Source organism: Vigna umbellata, chromosome 6 (assembly GCF_029865625.1).
Source record: "Vigna umbellata cultivar VRB3 chromosome 6, Vumbellata_1.0, whole genome shotgun sequence".
Lineage (NCBI taxonomy): Eukaryota > Viridiplantae > Streptophyta > Magnoliopsida > Fabales > Fabaceae > Vigna > Vigna umbellata.
This window is the reverse complement of record NC_142170.1, coordinates 39,525,131-39,543,966: the sequence shown is the minus strand read 5'-3', so window position 1 is coordinate 39,543,966 and position 18,836 is coordinate 39,525,131. Positions and strand designations below refer to the sequence as shown.

The 18,836-nt window shown below is 38.8% G+C and overlaps 2 protein-coding genes across 2 annotated transcripts in view; one reads left to right on the top strand and one right to left on the bottom strand.

Annotated features, from left to right (window-relative positions):
- The window catches only part of LOC148197457 (putative 3-hydroxyisobutyryl-CoA hydrolase 3), a 104,763-nt gene that overhangs the window by 75,040 nt on the left and 10,887 nt on the right, over positions 1-18,836 (bottom strand). The window lies entirely within an intron of this gene.
- On the top strand, positions 7,879-17,557 carry LOC148197458 (putative UPF0481 protein At3g02645). Its single transcript, XM_088093725.1, has 2 exons — positions 7,879-8,895; positions 16,538-17,557. Exons 1-2 carry the CDS (start codon positions 8,112-8,114, stop codon positions 17,344-17,346), a joined length of 1,593 nt encoding a protein of 530 aa, XP_087949851.1. The 5' UTR covers positions 7,879-8,111; the 3' UTR covers positions 17,347-17,557.

Here is an 18,836-nt window from a genome sequence, read left to right as displayed (position 1 = left end):
AATAATTATAATTTCTTTTAGGGTAAATATATAAAAGAAAAATATGTCAAGAAAACAAAACAGTGGCAGCACATACACATGCCAATGCCAATGACATGTGAACTTTGTTTTCGGAATACTAATTTGACTTGGATTGATATTTTATATATAATGACTTTTAAATTGATTAGATTTTTCGTTGTTGTAGACCGTTCAATTTATGACGAGCGGATAAACCCTATCCTACGATAAATTTTATTCAATTGGTTTCATTTTATTATTTTATAAAATAATTTAAATGTATTCAGTTTTATTTTTATAATAAAGTATTTTAATTACCATTAAAAAGGATTATATAATGTTAAACAAAATTATTAATTGTTAGAAAAAATAACATTTCATAATTTTTGTAGTTATAGAAAATGTAAGTTATTGTTGATTAAAGTCATTCCATTTAAATTCCCTAATATATTTGATCTAACATTCTCATTGATACTCTAGGCTCACAGCCGATCGAACGATAAAAGTGTAGAAGAATCGGCCGACCGATGATACCTCCTAGGTCAAGGAATCGATCGGTAAAAAGAGCCGTTAAGGTAATTAATAGTAATAACTGTCGGGAAGTTAATGAAAATAATTGTCATTTATTGACAATTAATATTGTCATAGTGGTTAATGAGTCATACCTAACGGTAAGCTCATTATAATTTATAAATATTTGTCTGGCAAAGGGTACGAAAAACTTGAACTGAACTTAGAGCTCTGATAATTGATCTTGATTACAAGATTACTACGCGAGGTTACTGACTTGAGCGTCGGAGTGTCTTTTGCAGGCACCCTCCCTCGCGACTTGGACAAGGAGAAGAGAGAAGACAACACAACTGAACATCGGAACGGACAACTTTGAATGTTTTGGATTAAGATTCTAAATCCTGCCGAAACATTTTGGCGCCACTAGTGCAGAAAGGGCTTTAGACGTCCGTTCTTTTGGCCTTTTGACACCCGACCTTCCCCCGACGTCTTTGTGGGTGACGTTACTCAGACGTCGAGGGTCCACATCGGACGTGTATATAGACGTCCGATGTGTCAGGCCCGACGCCTATCCAGACGTCCGGTGTACACCTCGGACGTCCACGTAGACGTCCCGTGTGCCCGTCAGACGTCCCGCGACGACCACCTCCTGAATTGTTTTGTGGTAGGGCTGGGGTTGGACGTTCGTTTGTGCACTGCAAGACGTCCGTTTGTCCACTCGGTTGACTGCTTCTATAGATAAGGCGGAGCGTCCTTCGCTCAGCATTTTAGCACATAAGGCTTCGGCCAACGCTACTACAGCGCTTCGCTAACTCGAAGCCTCTCGGTAAATCTAGCTTCGCTAACGCTCGACTAAGTCTTGAATCGTCGCGCGTTCGCTTTCTCAGTAGCAAAAGCGGTTATCTTACTCCCGCTTCCTCGCATCTGCGCCCGTCAAGCCAACTTTGCTTTTTGGAGGTGAAACTGCGGTTGAAGCGGACATTTCGAAATGACAGCATCGAAGATCCCCCTTCTTGCAGAAATGAATGGATCAGAAGGGGGGCTGGGTTCCATTTTCCGGGCCGGGCGGGAGGTGAAGGCCATAAGATTGCCCTCCCGATAAGGAAGAGAGGAAAAGGGTGTTGTCATCTAAATAAGTGAAACTCTCGACGTTCTTTGTGGGGGGGGGGGGGCGTCTAAGAGGCTGGACAATCATCTCTTCAACTCCCCTCTGTCAGCCCCTTAAACGTCCGTTGTGGAGGGGGCTAGACGTATATAGTATTATAGACGTCTGACCCCCTCTACAACGGACGTTTAAGGGGCTGAAGATAATTAATTCTTCAACCACCTTGTTAGCACCCGAAACGTCCGATATGGGGGGACGGACGTCTATAATTATATAGACGTCCGTCCCCCCCAACGGACGTTTAAGGTGCTAAAGACAATTAACTCTTCAACCCCCGTCAGCACCCGAAACGTCCGATACGGGGGACAGACGTCTATATAATTATAGACGTCCGTCCCCTCCACAACGAACGTTTAAGGGGCTGACAGAGGGGAGTTGAAGAGGTGATTGTCCAACCTCTTAGACGTCCTTGGTTGGGGCCCGGACGTCTATAATATTATAGACGTCCGTCCCTCCCACAACGGACGTCGATAATATCACTTATTTACAAATATGCCACCGGTCAATTATTTACATTGGGACTGTTGAGGACGGACGTCTATAGGGTGACGTTAAAGGTCATTTCGGCACTAGTGCGCGCACCGTGGGGCCGAACAGCATTCTCATGAAACCACGAGAAACCAAACGTGCCCTCGGTCTCAATATCATTACTTCGGATCAACACTAGGAAATTTCGTTATACGATGAGCACTTGTCAAATTCTGCCAATGAGACACGTGTCAGAGGTCCCCTCAGTTTTTGGAGGAAAGCCCTTCAAAAGATAAGCACTTTCTTCTCAAACTATGAATAAGATTTTCGTTATAAAATATATATTATATTGAATTTATTCTTTTTAGATTAATGCGTATCACTGTGAATGAAAAGAAAAAACTTTTCGTCGCATAACGTTACTTATGTTTTGCCATAGAAGTTAAACATCTCATCACGTGTTTCCTTCTGTGAGTTAATGGTCATTTTCAGATTATAAAAAAATCCATAACTTCAATTCATTAACAAAATCACAGATTCATCATATGCTTAAAACCATTCATCCGAGTCATACAAACTCTACACATCACATACATATTTTACTAACTCTCTATCGTTCGATATTAATTTGGACCGTTCGGCCTTTAATTACATCTATTGTTCCTTACATCTAATCATACCGTTCGGCCCTTAATTGCGTCTCCTGTTCAGTATATCTATTTATAATTGTTTTGTTTATACTATTCCAGAGTATCCTTCCTCTAAAGTTTTTATTCCAGTCACCAGAGATCTCATATTGGTCCAAGATCAGGGATATTCACCAAAATTATCCATACAATTTTCTGCATAATTTAGAAGACAAAGCTTCACCTTTTTCTATTAATGATGGACTAAACTTGGATGCTTACGAGGACATTTCAGTTAAGACGAACGACTTAAAAACTCCAAAATAAGCACATGATGAAAAAGGCCATGAGAGAAAACTTCTTTCACTGCCTCTTTTAATCTCGACATCGTCGTCCCAGTTATTCCTTCCATTCGGAGGAAACAACAATGTCACGATCCAATTATTCAAGAACGTGTTGAAGATTGTTGCAGGGACCGTGACGCTTCGGAACAATATCCAGTTTTACCGTCTCTTTTGTCGGTAAACACGGGAAATCCTCATCGGAGAGAGCTTCCGCCTTCATCGTCGCCGCTGCGGCCGAATTTTCTGACAGCAATGAAACCACTTCCAACCCCGTCCGTCGCGATTCTTTCCTCTCCTCCTCACGGGGTGATATTGTCAAGCCTGGACTCTCGACCGCCCCACCAGCACCAGCACCAGCACCTTCATTGGCGCCTCTCCTCAGATCCCAAAACGCGCAATCAAAACCAACCCCAGTTCGAAAACTTCACAATCTCTACTCGCAAAAACAAAACAAGATCAAAACCACAATTCCAATCAATGAAAATCCAATTACAACAGAAATCCATAATTTCCCAATTTCCACAAACCCCAATCCCCAAAATCGGAGAACAACAGGAACCCTAAACCCAAAGCTCAATGTCGCCGCCGCTTTCGCCAATCACGACATCGCTGCCCTCGCCATCTTCATGCATTCAAAATTGCGAGCTCTTCACACCGGAATCGAAACCCCCAAGATCAGAATCGAGAATGAGAACAGAAGGACCCCAAAATCCCCAACGACCCTAATTGCAACCCCAAATCGAAAACCTTAAGCTTGCAGGAGGACCAGGTGATTTGCTCGACCCGCCACGATCACCATTGCGGTTTGTTCTGAAGGAGCCCGCTTCCACGATCCTGATGTTGTCGTGGTCACACCTACCGCCACGAAGAGACGCCGTTGTGAGCCACCACAGACACCGCTTGGACACGCAGAATGTTTTAATGTTGGTTTGGGCAATGAAGGGAGAGGACTCTTTCATCCTTAAACTCTAAAAAAGCAAGGAATTTTAATGTCTGACTCCCTCACTCACGAGTGACTCACGAAAAAAATCTCCGCCGTGCCCAATCGTTGCGACGTCCCTTTTCGCGAGATGCCTCTCTACAGCCTCTCCACCCTACTGTTTGCCTCACCTCAAACAATAATGATTATCGTTTTTTTTTCGCTTTTCTAAGCTTTTCCCATGACGAAGAGGGGTGGGTCCTTTCCCTTGTGGGCGGACGACGATTTGCTGAATGGAAGGAGGGTGACCAATTGTTCTGTTTATTTTATTAATTTTTCTAATAATTGTTTAATTCTTGAAGTGGCTTGATCTAATGCGACTGTGGATGTTCAAGAATGGCCCGGATCTCCTAACTCACCCGAGAGCTAGGCCACAAACCCGACGGTGAAATCGTTCGGTGCCTTCCAGCGCGAGGGTGAAGATGCTCAGAACTCTTAAACAACCCAAGCATTTCCTAATATGGATTTTAGACCAAACGGTCTCACTCGCTCGGTCGTCTGGCCTCAACTCAAACTAAATTTTATCAGCTACATTTTTCTAATGTTCAAAATTCTAGTGTTGTTTTTCTTCGGTGCAGATGATAGGACTCTGTATACAAACTACTTAGCCAACTTTGAGCAACCCATCGGCAAGGAACATTTTTCAACTCGGTGAGGCAGACTCTCCGTGAGCTCTCACCTTGGTCTTAGGGCACGCTTCTAGAGAGCTCCTAAGACCTAAACCGAGTGGGTGAGGCAGATTTCTTTCGTGAACTCTCACCTTGGTCTTAGGGCACGCTTCTAGAGAGCTCCTAAGACCTAAACCGAGCGGGTGAGGCAGATTTCTTTCGTGAACTCTCACCTTGGTCTTAGGGCACGCTTCTAGAGAGCTCCTAAGACCTAAACCGAGCGGGTGAGGTAGATTTCTTTTGTGAACTCTCATCTTGGTCTTAGGGCACGCTTCTAGAGAGCTCCTAAGACCTAAACCGAGCGGGTGAGGTAGATTTCTCTCATGAACTCTCACCTTGGTCTTAGGGCACGCTTCTAGAGAGCTCCTAAGACCTAAATCAAGCGGTAAAGTAAACTCTTTCGTGAACTCTCGCCTTGGTCTAGGAACACTTCAAAGGGACTCTTAGCGCAAAACCCGCTCGGATGATAAAGAACGCATGCTAGTATGAATTGAAACTCAGGTAAAATCCCCTACCGATCGATATAACTTTACAAACCCAACGTCATATCAAAAATTTTGCTAGGGCTTTGGGGCTTATGTTATTATGGGCTCATAGCCGACCGAACGATAAAGGTGCAGAAGAGTCGGCCGACCGATGATACCTCTCAGGTCAAGGAACCGATCGGTAAAAAGAGCCGTTAAGGTAATTAATAGTAATAACTGTCGGGGAGTTAATGAAAATAATTGTCATTTATTGACAATTAATATTGTCATTCATTAGTGGTTAATGAGTCAGACCTAACGGATTATAATTTATAAATATTTGTCTGGCAAAGGGTACGAAAAACTTGAACTTGAACTGAACTTAGAGCTCTGATAACTGATCTTGATTACAAGATTACTACGCGAGGTCACTGACTTGAGCGTTGGAGTGTCTTTTGCAGGCACCCTACCCCGCGGCTTGGACAAGGAGAAGAGAGAAGACAGCACAACTGGACATCGGAACAGAGAACTTTAAATGTTTTGGATTAGGATTCTAAATCCTGCCGAAACAGTCATATTTAAAATATTTATTGTTAATTAACATTAAAACTTCAACTAAACTATATATCAATGTGTTTGTTTTAGTCAAATTGATGCCACCTTGACCAATATCAAATTAAGCATAGAATATAAAGAAAAAAAAAAACTCTTGAACACAGTGAAACCCAGAATTTTAGTAGAAGTCACCAATTATGAATAATATTAAGAACTGTGAAGTAATTCATAATTTAAAGACTGTTTAAAATGTGTTTTTTTGATTCTACATTGATCAAACTGCAGTTTCGAAAATTTTGAAAGAACAGCTCCATGTTGGTCCCGTTGCACTCTATGGTACTAACAATTAGACACAATTTGTTCCCATTCGATGCAAATTAAGAGACCTTCAAGAACCTCCTTTGTGAAGACAAACAACTCATCGTTATATCTTTTGTCCTCATTTTAATCTTGCGGACAATTTTGGAGGAAAGGTTATTGTCACGTGTACAAATTGGCTACTGTCATGTGCACCAATGAGTCAGAAGTGGGAGCAAAATTTTGAGGGTTTCGTAAAATGACATTTTTTAAGTGGTCACCCACTTCACAATACTCTATATTAGGGGACTGCGTCTTCTCATTTTTATTGAATAAGACATTAGGGGTGTCTCACACACCATGTGTAAAGATATCAATAAATAAGTATAGAATGTGAATACGAAACCTTTGAATATTAGATTTCATTTTAAAAAAACAGGCCACATATATCCTGCTGAACAAAAATTAAAAGTGGAGCATCTAATTACTGACCCATAAATATTAATCTTGTTATTATCGTTTAATTAATATAAATATAATGTATAATCAATCATCCAAAAATTATATATCTTTTGAAGAAATATAAAGGATTTTTTATATAAATATATATTAATCTCTCGTACTTGTATTTGAAGTCTTCCATAGACTCATTATCATTATTTACTGAGATTTTCTACAAAGACATTTACATGATGCCATGATTAAGTATATAATTTGAATATATATATATATATATATATATATATATATATATATATATATATATATATATATATATAATCATTACAGGCGAACATTAAAACATCACAAAAAAAACTAAGGATAGGCTTATTTATATCATAATTTTTTATAAAGATTTAAATAATATTTTGTAGTAACTATTAAGGATAATTGTCTTTCATTAGTCAATATACCACATGTATAAGTTATACAGTCATAATTATCTATTAAAACTTTAACATGATTTAGACTCAATTATAGGAATAGTTATATATTAATTTGAATAATTGTGTCAGTCATATACTTGTTATGAATTTTCTCCACATTAAGTTTAACATCAACAACAACATTCCCTTTGTACGAAACTCACCTTTCTTATCCCAAACCACTATCATGATAGGGTTTATTTCTTTTCTTCATTACTAATTTTATAGGCTAGGAACTTCCTTGGACTCTCACTACCTAAACTTCATTCTTTACATAAGTATAAGAGTTTAGTAAAATTAAGATCCCTTCACTCTTTGGATTAAAACTTAATACAAACGTACCTTGTTGAATATGACATTTCTCCTTAAGAATGATCATATTAATAAAATTCTCCTAATCATAATATATTTGTATCACATGATCTTATAGATTTTTGATATTTAAGCTTAAATTTTGTTCATTCTCACACACACCCTCACTTAAAGAATTCTCCTACCATCTATTCGCATTAAATCATAAAAAGTCATCATAGAAAAGTTCAAATCATATCAATCAAGTTGCAATCAAATATTAATCATTCAATTCATCCTTTAACATTAGACATCCATTAAATTAAAAAAATGAAATAAAAAAAATTATAATAAAACCCATATCAAATACAATCATTTTTATAAGTTTAAGAATTTAAAGGAAAAAAAAATCCTTTGAACATGTATGATTCTTGTATAATTATAATTATACTATATTATGCATTTATTTTTATTATATTAATAATAATGATTAGTATATAAATTTTAAATATATTATTCTCACTCTCCACAAATTATTAGTCGAAACCACCGGTGGAAGAGACACAAGAACATGAAAGTCTTTATAATATGAAATTACGTGCAAATCTTTAAAAATATAAATAAATAAATGAAGTGAGGTGTAAGATGATTTCACATTCATCTCATAAATGAAGAAATAAAAATTAAAAGCCATTACAGAGAAGAGAAACAGAAGCAAGTGGCCCGTACATAAAGTTTCTTGGTTTCGAAAATCCAAGAATTACACAGTAACACGTATTTCATAGAGCAATTCATCAGAAAAATTAAGGTAAATCCCAATGGACTCTCCTTCAATCTTCAGTTCAGAATCTGATGAAGACTGTTGGATCATTCGAGTAAACGAAATCGTAAGTGAAACCCACCACTCAGTCTTGAAAAGAATACCTGTTTGCATATTCCATGTTCCCAAAACTCTGAGCTGTGGCAAGCCAGAAGCCTTTACTCCCCAATTTGTAGCCATTGGTCCATACACCCACTTTCGCCCTGAGCTCTATCCCATGGAAAGGATCAAGATTTTTGCTGCCAAAGCGGTTCTAGACCACTTCAAAAAACATGAACTCAAACAAGTAATCCAAGAATTCCGCGACACAGCAACCTTAATCCGTGCTAGTTACCACAAACATTTGGGCCTCAAAGATGAAACCTTGTTATACACCGTTGCCATTGATGCTTTCTTCTTGTTGAATTTCTTCCACAAGTATCTCAATGGCAGACTATCTTGCTCTTTCATGAGAGGATTAGGAGACCAAACTGAGTTTCGTGGTCTGACACTAACCAAGGATGCCATCGTAAGGGACATCCTCATGGTGGAGAATCAAATTCCAATGTTCTCTTTGTTGAAGATCTTGCAGTTTGAAAGCTCCGAACCTACTCATTCTGTTCAAGAGTACTTGGGTTCGATGCTCTTGTCATTCTGTAAACAACACTCTCCACTTAAGTTAATTCACAGGCTCACATGTTCTGAAGCTGTATCAAAGCATTGGCATCTCTTGGATCTCATGTACCATTTGGTCGTCTCTAATGCCGTAAACTCTGAAACACCGATACCTGATCCAAGCGAAGGTATGTGTGGATAGAGAAATTTTATAAGATGATTCAAAACTCGGTCTCTATTAATCTTCACATCAGTGTTATTATTGTTATTATTTTCTTGTAAAAATTTGCGAGAATTTGTTAGATAAACTTAAATTAGAAAAAAGGTGCTTTTGTAGTTTTGTAGGAGTCTTCTCAAATTCGCGTTTTTCCACACATACGGGTAGTTTATATTTTGTACTGTAGCAGCTTGGTTAAAATCTTGCTTATTATTTTAGGCAGCAGCTCAGTTCTGTTAGTTGTTTTTGTTACGTTTTCGGTTGGACTGTAGCAATTCGACCAAGATATTTGGCCGATGTTATTTTGGTTTTTGCTTTAATTCTGTCCAATGTTTTTACGTCTGAACATGGCTGCTTAATTTCCATCACATTCATTAAATAATGTGGTATTAAAGATTAAAGCTCTATGCTTTGAGTGTTGAGTGTGAAAAAACAAAAAACAAAATGAGAGCTAGTGAATCAGTGAGCGTTTAAAAAAAGTGAAAAAGATAACAAAAGTTGTTAACGGTATGACTTAGTCACAACTAGCGATCAATTATAATAAAGTGCTTACATATAAAGGTGTTGTTGGGATTTCAAGACGTATGAGATATAATGAAGGCTGGTACGATGAATTTGATGAGGAATAACATCAGACAGCAACACATGTTGCCATGTTGAAGAAAATGCAAATGAAAGTCAACATTGTATTTTCTCAACAATGTAGTAGACGAGTCAGGGTTCGAAAAGATAGTGAATGCATCGTTAGCAAATAGAGCCTGGGAGACTCTAGAGGTTGCCTACAAAAGTGAATATTGTGTGAGATAGGTCTGAACATGCTCCTAGGAGAGAGTTTGAACATTTAGAGATGGAAGAAACAAAGCTGGTTATCGAGTACATCACTCGGGTACAAAAGGTTGCTAATAAACTCGGTAGGAATGGAGAAGAGATGCCACCTAACTAGGTTATAGAAAAAATGTTGAGATCTTTGGCGGATAACTTCGAGGGCATTAACTGCATAATCGAAGAATCAAAGGACTTGTTAGTTCTCACAAAGGAAGAAGAAAGAGAAGGAACCTCATGATCAAACACTATACATGAAATTCATTATGAACGAAACTCGCAACACTTAACGCTGAGGTTCTAGAGGCAGAGAACAAGGAAGTCTGCACAAATATAACCTGGCAGCAAAATTGGCATGGCCACTGTCGAGGAAGAGGCCGTGGAGGTTAGTTTAAAGACGTGTATAGTGCTTCGAATGTGAAAAACTCGACCACTATGCAAACGAATTAATGCATATCAGGAAGCTATTATAATTGTGGGAAGGTCAACAACATAGCAAAATTTTGCCGAGTTGAAAAGAAAGGTAAAATATCCTTCTTACAAAATGCAGAAGAGATAGGAATTTTATTGTTATCAGAAAGCTCGAACAAGTTCATGACTGTTGGAGAATTTGGAAGAGAAAAATGAAGAATAGAGAGTCTGTTATTAAACTGAAGTGTAAAGCAATGTTTATATACAAAGTATATATGATAATAGTATATCAGAAAACGAAAACTGTCTAAACAAAAAATCAGTAAGCTATTAAAAGCTGTTTGACTTGACTTTTCCAATACTCCCCTTCAAGGCAAACTCACACAGCACCTAATTCCGATTTCCTTTCTTAACCACTCAAATCTTTCAATCTTCACTGCTTTCGTAAAGACATCCGCAAGCTGGGTTTCAGTGCTGCAGTGAGTCAGAGTTATTCTTCCTTTGTTCACCATATCTCTGAGAAAGTGATATCTCACTTCTATATGTTTGCTTCGACCATGGCTCACGGGGTTTTTGGAGAGATTGATAGCAGACACATTGTCTATCTTCAACTGAAAAGGCGTTTTCACTGGAATCATCAACTCTCTCAATACTTCTTCCAACCAGATCCCTTGACAAGCTGCATAGTTGCCCGCTATGTACTCCGCTTCACAGCTGGACAGAGCCACCACAGGCTGTTTCTTCGAGCACCGCGAAATGGGAGATCCATTCAGCATAAACATATAGCCTGATGTGCTCTTCCTCTCAACACAGTCTCCACCATGATCTGAATCTGTGAACCCAGTAAGTTCTAAGCTTCCTTCATCAGTGTTGCGCTTCCCAAATGGAAACAATATACCAAAATCTGCAGTGCCTTTGACATATCTCAACACCCTTTTTGCTGCGAGCATATGCGTTCTCTTTGGCTTCCTCATGAACCTACTTATCAACCCCACACTGTATGACAGATCTGGTCTGCTGTTGCACAAGAATCGTAGAGAACCTACGATCTGCATGAACAAGGTTTCTTCAGAGTCGGCTTCGTTCTCGTCGTTCATCAGCTTAAGATTCACTTCTATTGGACTCCTTGCTGGGTTGCACACAGACATGTTGAATCGTTCCAACAGTTCTTTAACACACTTCCTCTGATGCAAAATCATACCCGTCTCAGTATAGGTGAACTCCATGCCCAAAAAATAGTTCAGCTCTCCCAAGTCAGTCATTTCGAACTCTAACTGCATCATCTTCTTCAGTTTGTTTATGCAATTTGGATTCGACCCAGTAATGAGTAGATCATCCACGTATAAGCAAATAATCAGCAGTTCATCTCCTTCACCCTTTTTCACGTAAACACCATGCTCAATCACGCATTTGGTGAAGTTGAGTTTCATTAGGAACGAGTCAATGCATTTGTTCCACGCTCTGGGAGCTTGCCTCAGTCCGTATAGCGCCTTTTCTAACTTATACACCTGGTGTTCTCTGCCTTTGTTAATGAACCCAGGTGGTTGTTATACATATACTTCTTCTTCCAATGGGCCATGGAGAAACGCGGACTTCACGTCAATTTGAAACAAAGACCACCGTCTCGCACAGGCTACAGCTATCACCAACCAAATGGTCTCCATCCTAGCGACTGGTGCAAACACTTCATTGAAGTCAAAGCCTTGTCTCTGGAGGAAACCCTTTGCAACCAATCGTGCTTTGTACCTAGAAACAGATCCATCAAGCCTCAGCTTGCTATTGAACACCCATTTCACTCCGATGCTCTTCTTCTTGGAAGGGAGGTCAACAAGCTGCCAGGTTCCGTTCTTCTCGATGGATTCTATTTCTTCTCTCATAGCATTCCGCCACCCAGGTTCCTTTAACGCCTCGATTTCGTCTATGGGTTCTGCTCCAGCCAACAGAGCCATGTGCACCAAATCACCTTCATCACCTATCTACGCATCTGAATAGACCTCACAGTCGCCGAACCTCTGCGGTTGCACTCGCTGCCTCCTTGGTCTATCAGATTCATCACATTGAACTTGCTGCCTGTTTTCTGACATCGTTTCTGACTCTGCTGTGATTGGGTTATCCTCATCTTCTGTCATTCTGGTTTTCATCAAGCTGATACGCTTCTGATTCCAGTCCCAACATTTGTCTTCCATAATCACCACATCTCTGCTCAAAGTGACTTTCTCTTCAATTGGATCGAAGAGTTTATACGCGTCAGTGGGATGATACCCGATGAACAACATTATTCTGCTCTTATCCTCCAACTTAGATCTCTTCTGATCTGGGATGTGCATGTACGCGAGTGAGTCGAACACCTTTAGATTACCAACTGTCGGTCTCTCACCGCTCCACGCCTCAAGTGGCACTTTACCCTCTAATTTCTTCGTAGGACACCTGTTGAGCAGGTGGACAGCTGTGGATACTGCCTCGCCCCACAACTTCCGTGGTAGTGCTTTCTCCTTTAACATGCTTCTCGCCATGTTAAAGATTGTTCGATTCCTCCTCTCCGCAAGCCCATTATGTTGAGGAGTGTATGGGGCGGTGATCTCGTGTGTAATTCCCACTCAATTGACAGTGGCTCTCAAAGGCAACAGACGTGTACTCTCCTCCTCCGTCTGTCCTCAATATCTTTAGCAGCTGTCCGCTTTTCCTTTCAGCACGTGTCTTGAAACGAGTGAAGGTTTCCAGTGCATCACTTTTCGCCTTAATCAAATATACCCAAGTCATTCTGCTGAATTCATCGATGAACGAGATGAAGTACCTGTTTCCTGCAACTGTAGGTACTTCAATTGGACCACAAATGTCCGAATGTACAACTCCTAGGCAAGCCTTTGCCCTTGTACCCAACTCAGCTTTGAAAGGCTTCCTTGCCTATTTCCCAACAATACATGTTTCACACTCCTTTTCTGGTAATGCAATCTTGGGCAGGCCATAAACCATCTCATTTGCGCTGAGCTGCTGTAAGCTTTTGAAGTTCAGGTGGCCATATCGCAAGTGCCACAACCAACTTTCTTCACTGATCTTTATTGAAGTCATGCAGTCAAAGTTTTCCACTGCTTCCAGGCTAACCTGAAAGGTTCTGTTATTGGAAATCTTGCTTCTCAAGATCAGATTTTTGTCGCTATCGAATAGCTCAACCTTATTGTCTTCCATCACCACCTTAAATCCTCGTTGGATCAACTGTCCTACACTTAGCAGATTGCATCTCATATCTGGAACAAGAAGCACACCCGTGACCATTGCATGCGAACCATTCTTTCTCTGTATCACTACATCTCCAATGCCCTCCACTCTCAGAGTACTGTCGTCAGCAAACTTGACTTTACTCTTCTTCGTGGCATTAAAGTTGATCAGCCAGTCTTGATGACACGTCATGTGGTTCGAACACCCCGAGTCCAGATACCACATGTTAGCGTGAGAGCTTGAGCCTTTTCCTGAAGTGGTCACCATCAAGGTTAGAGGTTCAAAGTCTGAATCCTCTTGAGCGATATGCGCTTCTGTGCCTTGATGTCGCTTTTGTCTTCCTTCTTCCGCGTGACACTCAGATGCAAAGTGTCCATACTTGTTGCAGTTGAAGCATTTGATGTTTCTTTTATCCTTCATTGAATCATGACTCTTCTCTGGCTTCCCATCTTTCTCCACTGATGCAGACCCATGATCAGCCTTGTCTTTCTCAGATTTCCAATTCCCTTTTGATCGTTTTCCTTTCCACTTCTTCTTCTCATCATGCTTGGAGTGGTGCACTTTCAAGGCCTGTTCGTCGTTCTTGACTGGGTTTCTGTCCATCAATCTCAATTCATGGGCTTCCAGCGAGCTTTGGAGCTCTTCGACTTTCATCATCGAAAGATCCTTCGATTCTTCTATCGCGACTACTATATAGTTGAACTTCCTTGGTAGCGATCTTATGATCTTCTCCATGATCATGGTATCATTGACGACTTCCCCGCATCCTTTCATCTGATTCGTAATGGTGAGTATTTTGTTGAAATATTCACCAACCCTATCGCTGTCTTCCATCTGCAGTAACTCATACTGCCTTCTGAGGGTTTGAAGCTTCACCTTCTTGATCTTCTCCCCTCTTGTGTGACAACGTACTAGAATGCTCCAGGCTTCTTTAGCAGTGTTAGCATTTTGAATCTTCTCAAAATGGGTGTCATCAACGCACTGGTGAATGATGAAAAGGGCCTTGTTATCCTTCTTCTTGAACGTGGCTTTCTGGTCGTCCGTTGCACCAAGACTAATCTCTCGGTCATCACCTTCAATAAAATCACTTACGTCTTGAAACTTGAACAACACCCTCATCTGTGTGCTCCATCTCGTCCAATTCTTTTCTGTGAGTATCGAAAGGTTTGTTATGGAAAGATCACTCCCCGCCATTCTTCTTGCTTCAAGATCCAAAAAAAAACTGCACTGTGTTCTTGATCTTCTTGAAGTACGCCTCTAGTTTCTTCGTAACCTACGCTCTGGATACCAATTCTGTTGGAGAATTTGGAAGAGAAAAATGAAGAATAGAGAGTCTGTTATTAAACTAAAGTGTAAAGCAATGTTTATATATAAAGTATATGTCATAACAGTATATCAGAAAACGAAAACTGTCTAAACAGAAAATCAGTAAGCTATTAAAAGCTGTTTGACTTGACTTTTCCAATAATGACCAAGTTGTTCGAGGTAGTGCAAAAGGAGATCGAGTTGTTTGATGAAGAGACCGAGTTGTTTGATGCCAAACAGATACAAACCAAGTCGTTTGAGGATGACAAATGTAAACCATGGTGTTTAAGGCCAAGCAGATGAAGGCTGGGTTATTTGGTGTTGAGATGTTGAAGGCCAGGTAATTTGAGGACAAGAAGATGAACCATAGGTTGGATAAAGCCGAGCAGGTGGAGGTCGATCTATTGAGTGTCGAGTTGTCAAATATCCTAGCAAAGGAAATGGGAAACCTGGTAATAAAGGTGGAGAGCTCGAACGAAGTATTACCGAGCTATGGATTTGCTAGGCCAAGTTGTGACGAGCGTATGCTAGGGGATGCTGAGTTACTTGAGAAACCAACAGTACAAAGCCCCAAATTGGGTAAAAAAAGTCTAGCGATATCGTTGAAGAGCTTAGCAACGTATTTAAATAGCTTGGCAATGAAATAGGAGAACTTGAAAATGAAGCTGGCGAACTCCAATGTAGTGTCGTGCTTGATATCAGGGTGAGGAGAATTCTACCAATTTTTGTGGTACATGTATACTAGAACTATCAATCATATGTGTAGAACTAAGGATTTCTTAGGTAGAGGCCAAGTTCATGTCATTTGGAGATTATTTCAAAGTGGGAATAAAAAGGTGTGGAATAATTCGTCACATACATAAGGATGGGGGAGTTAGAGAAATCAGGGACATTTTCTATATTCTTGAGCTTAAGAACAATATTTTAAGCATGAGTCAGTTGATTGAAAAAAGTAAGTCAGTTTTAATAAAGGACTAGGTGTTGTATTTGAAGGATAAGTATGGTTGTCTCGCGTCCGAGTAGAAATGAAGAAAAATTGAATTTATAAAATGGAGTTGAAGCCTTATAGGAGACGTGTTTGGCTAGACATGAAAGAGGAAACTGTGATATGACACTTTCGGTTTGGACACCTTAACTTTGGAAGCTTGACTTGTTAAGTCGGACATCTATCGACTTAGTGGATACTCGAACAGTGTCTGGTGTGGAGATGTGATTGACTAGAAGAGCACAGAGATGTGGATGACTAAAAGAGTACGGTTGGTTATGTTTTCTTCATGAGAACTACAACATTTACTTGGCTCTTAAAGAAACAACCCACTGTGACACTATCAACGTGTGAAGCTGAGTATGTGGTAGCATCCAGAGTGTTGTTCGGCATGCTATCTGGCTAAAAACTTGTTACAAAATTTGGAGATTATGCAAGAAGAGAAGGTATTGATTCGAGAGGACAATAGATCAGTGATCGAGCTAATAAAGAACCCAGTAAATAATGAAAGAAGCAACTCGTAGGAATCTTTTATTTCCACATTCACGTTTCTTCCACTGATCTGGATAGTTTATATTACATGCTGTAGCAGCTAGGTTAAAATCTTAATTGTTATTATTTTACTGTAGTAGGTCGGTTCTAGCAACTCGACCACGATAATTGATTGGTTTTATTTTCGTTTCTGTTTTCATTCGGTCTAGTACTATTGCGTCTATACGCGACTATTTAATAGCCTTCACATTCAATGAATTGATAGTGCAACCAGATTAAGTTTCTTCTTTGTGCAATGCATTTTAAGAGAATCATGGAGACATCATAGTGATGTTGGACTACCTAGCTAATTATTTTCGTGGTAATATTGACTCTACCACAGGTACTTCTGCAGCAGTCCAGAAAAGCTCAAGTTATGAAGCCATAGCAGTTTCCTTTAAGAAAGTTAAAGGTGTATTAACATGGACAGTAGGCTCTTTGAAGAAGCTGAAGGACGTGAATATTCCTCTAGGGAAACCCTTTAAACGACAACTGGATCGAGTAATAAAAGTGTCCTGTCAACTTGATACTCTTTCATCTCATCCAAAACTTTCTGAAGAAGAAGAAGAAGATGTAGCTCCTATGATTATCAACATTCCTTGTGTGCGTGAACTTCATTCAGTCGGGGTCTGTTTCAAACCTGTGGAAGGTGGCAACATGGCCATTGAATTTGACGAAACTAAGGGCATATTTTACCTCCCTGTGGTGAAACTGGACGTGAACTCTGAAGTGATAATGAGAAACCTTGTGGCTTACGAGGCCTTGACCCAACCAGACTTTCTCATCTTCACAAGGTACACAGAACTTATGAGGGCAATCGTAGACACTGTGAAGGATGTGAAGCTGCTGATGAAGGCAGGGATCATAGAGTCAGGTAGCACTCTCACTGTGGAAGAAACTGAGGAACTATTCAACGGAATGAGCAAATCCATTGGACCCACCAAAACACACAAGTTAGATGAGACTATCAATAAAGTGAACAAGTACTACCATGATAAGAGGAAGGCCAACTTCTTCAAGGCCTCAACGGATTATGTGTACAGATCGTGGAAGTTCTTCACACTTCTTTCCACCTTTGTTCTCTTGGCCATGACGGCCATTGAAACGTTTTGCGTAGCTTATGATTGTCATAGGTATTTTGCACCCCAATGATGTTGTCATTTTCTTTTCTACTTTTGCTAGAGCATGGCTGGGAGTGTATCATGTTTCTGTAAAATAAAAAGTACAGCTTAAGTAAGACCTTCATAGAATGTTATAATGTATGTTTGATGTGTTATCCAATTGAAACCATCTGTTATGGTTTCGGGTGTATAATGTTTCTGTAAAATTAAGTACAGTTTAAGTTATACTTTCATTCGATCGATGTTGTACGATTAGTTATGCAACTGAAACCATCTATTATATGATTTATATTTTAAAAAATTTTCTTTTAACAACTTTTTTGACCATTTTTTTTTACAATTTTTTTTACAATTTTTTTTACAACAGTCTGTGTAGTAATTTATGATTGATGGACTAATAAAATAATAATATATACTTTATTCTAACAATTAAAAGTTAACAACTTTTTGAGAAATAACAGATGTCAAAATTTTATTGGTTTATTGTAAATATTTTTTAAAAATATTTTAGATTCAACAATGAAAAATTGTCACTTAAAAAATTGTCAAAATGTTGTTATAGAAAGTTATTGAAAGAAAGTTTTCCTTAACTATGATTGGAAGTTAACTGAACAAACTCAATTAGTTTGGGTTGTCTATTGTTTAATAAACTTGATTCATAAAAAAAATGTGTTGAAGTTATACAAAACTATGTTAATTAAATAAATGAGCTACATTTTGGGTCACCAAATATCACTTTCTGAAATGAGAGTTTAAAATATAGAAATATTATATCATGTTTATTATGGACGTAAAACTTAATATGGCTAAAATTTACCTTTGATTGTGAGTTATTTATCACGTTAAAAAAAATGCAGATTGGCATCTTAAAATATTTAAAGAAGTAAAACCTCAATTTAAAATATACAAATGAGTCTAATTTTATCTTAAATATTGAATTTTGTAAAATTAAATTATACTTAAAATATATCTTTTAATATTAATTATACAAACTTTGTATAATCTCTTTTACACGAAAGTTGGACCATGAAGCACAAAGAATTAACGTCAAAGAAGTTAACGTGTTAAAGTATGTTTAAATTTATGCAGAAAAACAAAGTTCTGTCACAACCATTATATCGACAATTCTTTTTCTTTTCTTTTCTTCTTCAGAAACTAATGGAAGAAATTTTTTTTATTTAAAACTTAAATAAATTGTATAATAATTATATAAAATAAATTTAATGTGAAAACATCATAACTCTTCTCAACTTATCCAATAAATATTTATAGTAAAAGTCATGTTATGGTATTCTTAGTATAGAGGACCAACAAGTCGTTCGAAAGGAATATATATAACATGTAAAACTAAGGAGACATTACAGACGTTATAACTGAGAAGATGATAAGAGCTTGAAAAGGGATGCGTAGCTGAAAAGCAATGGTCAGAAGAGAACATTATAGCCAAGTGAGATGTGAATACTATAACTCTAAAGACCAACCAATCAACACATTATGAGATGTGTTGATATCAACTAGAAT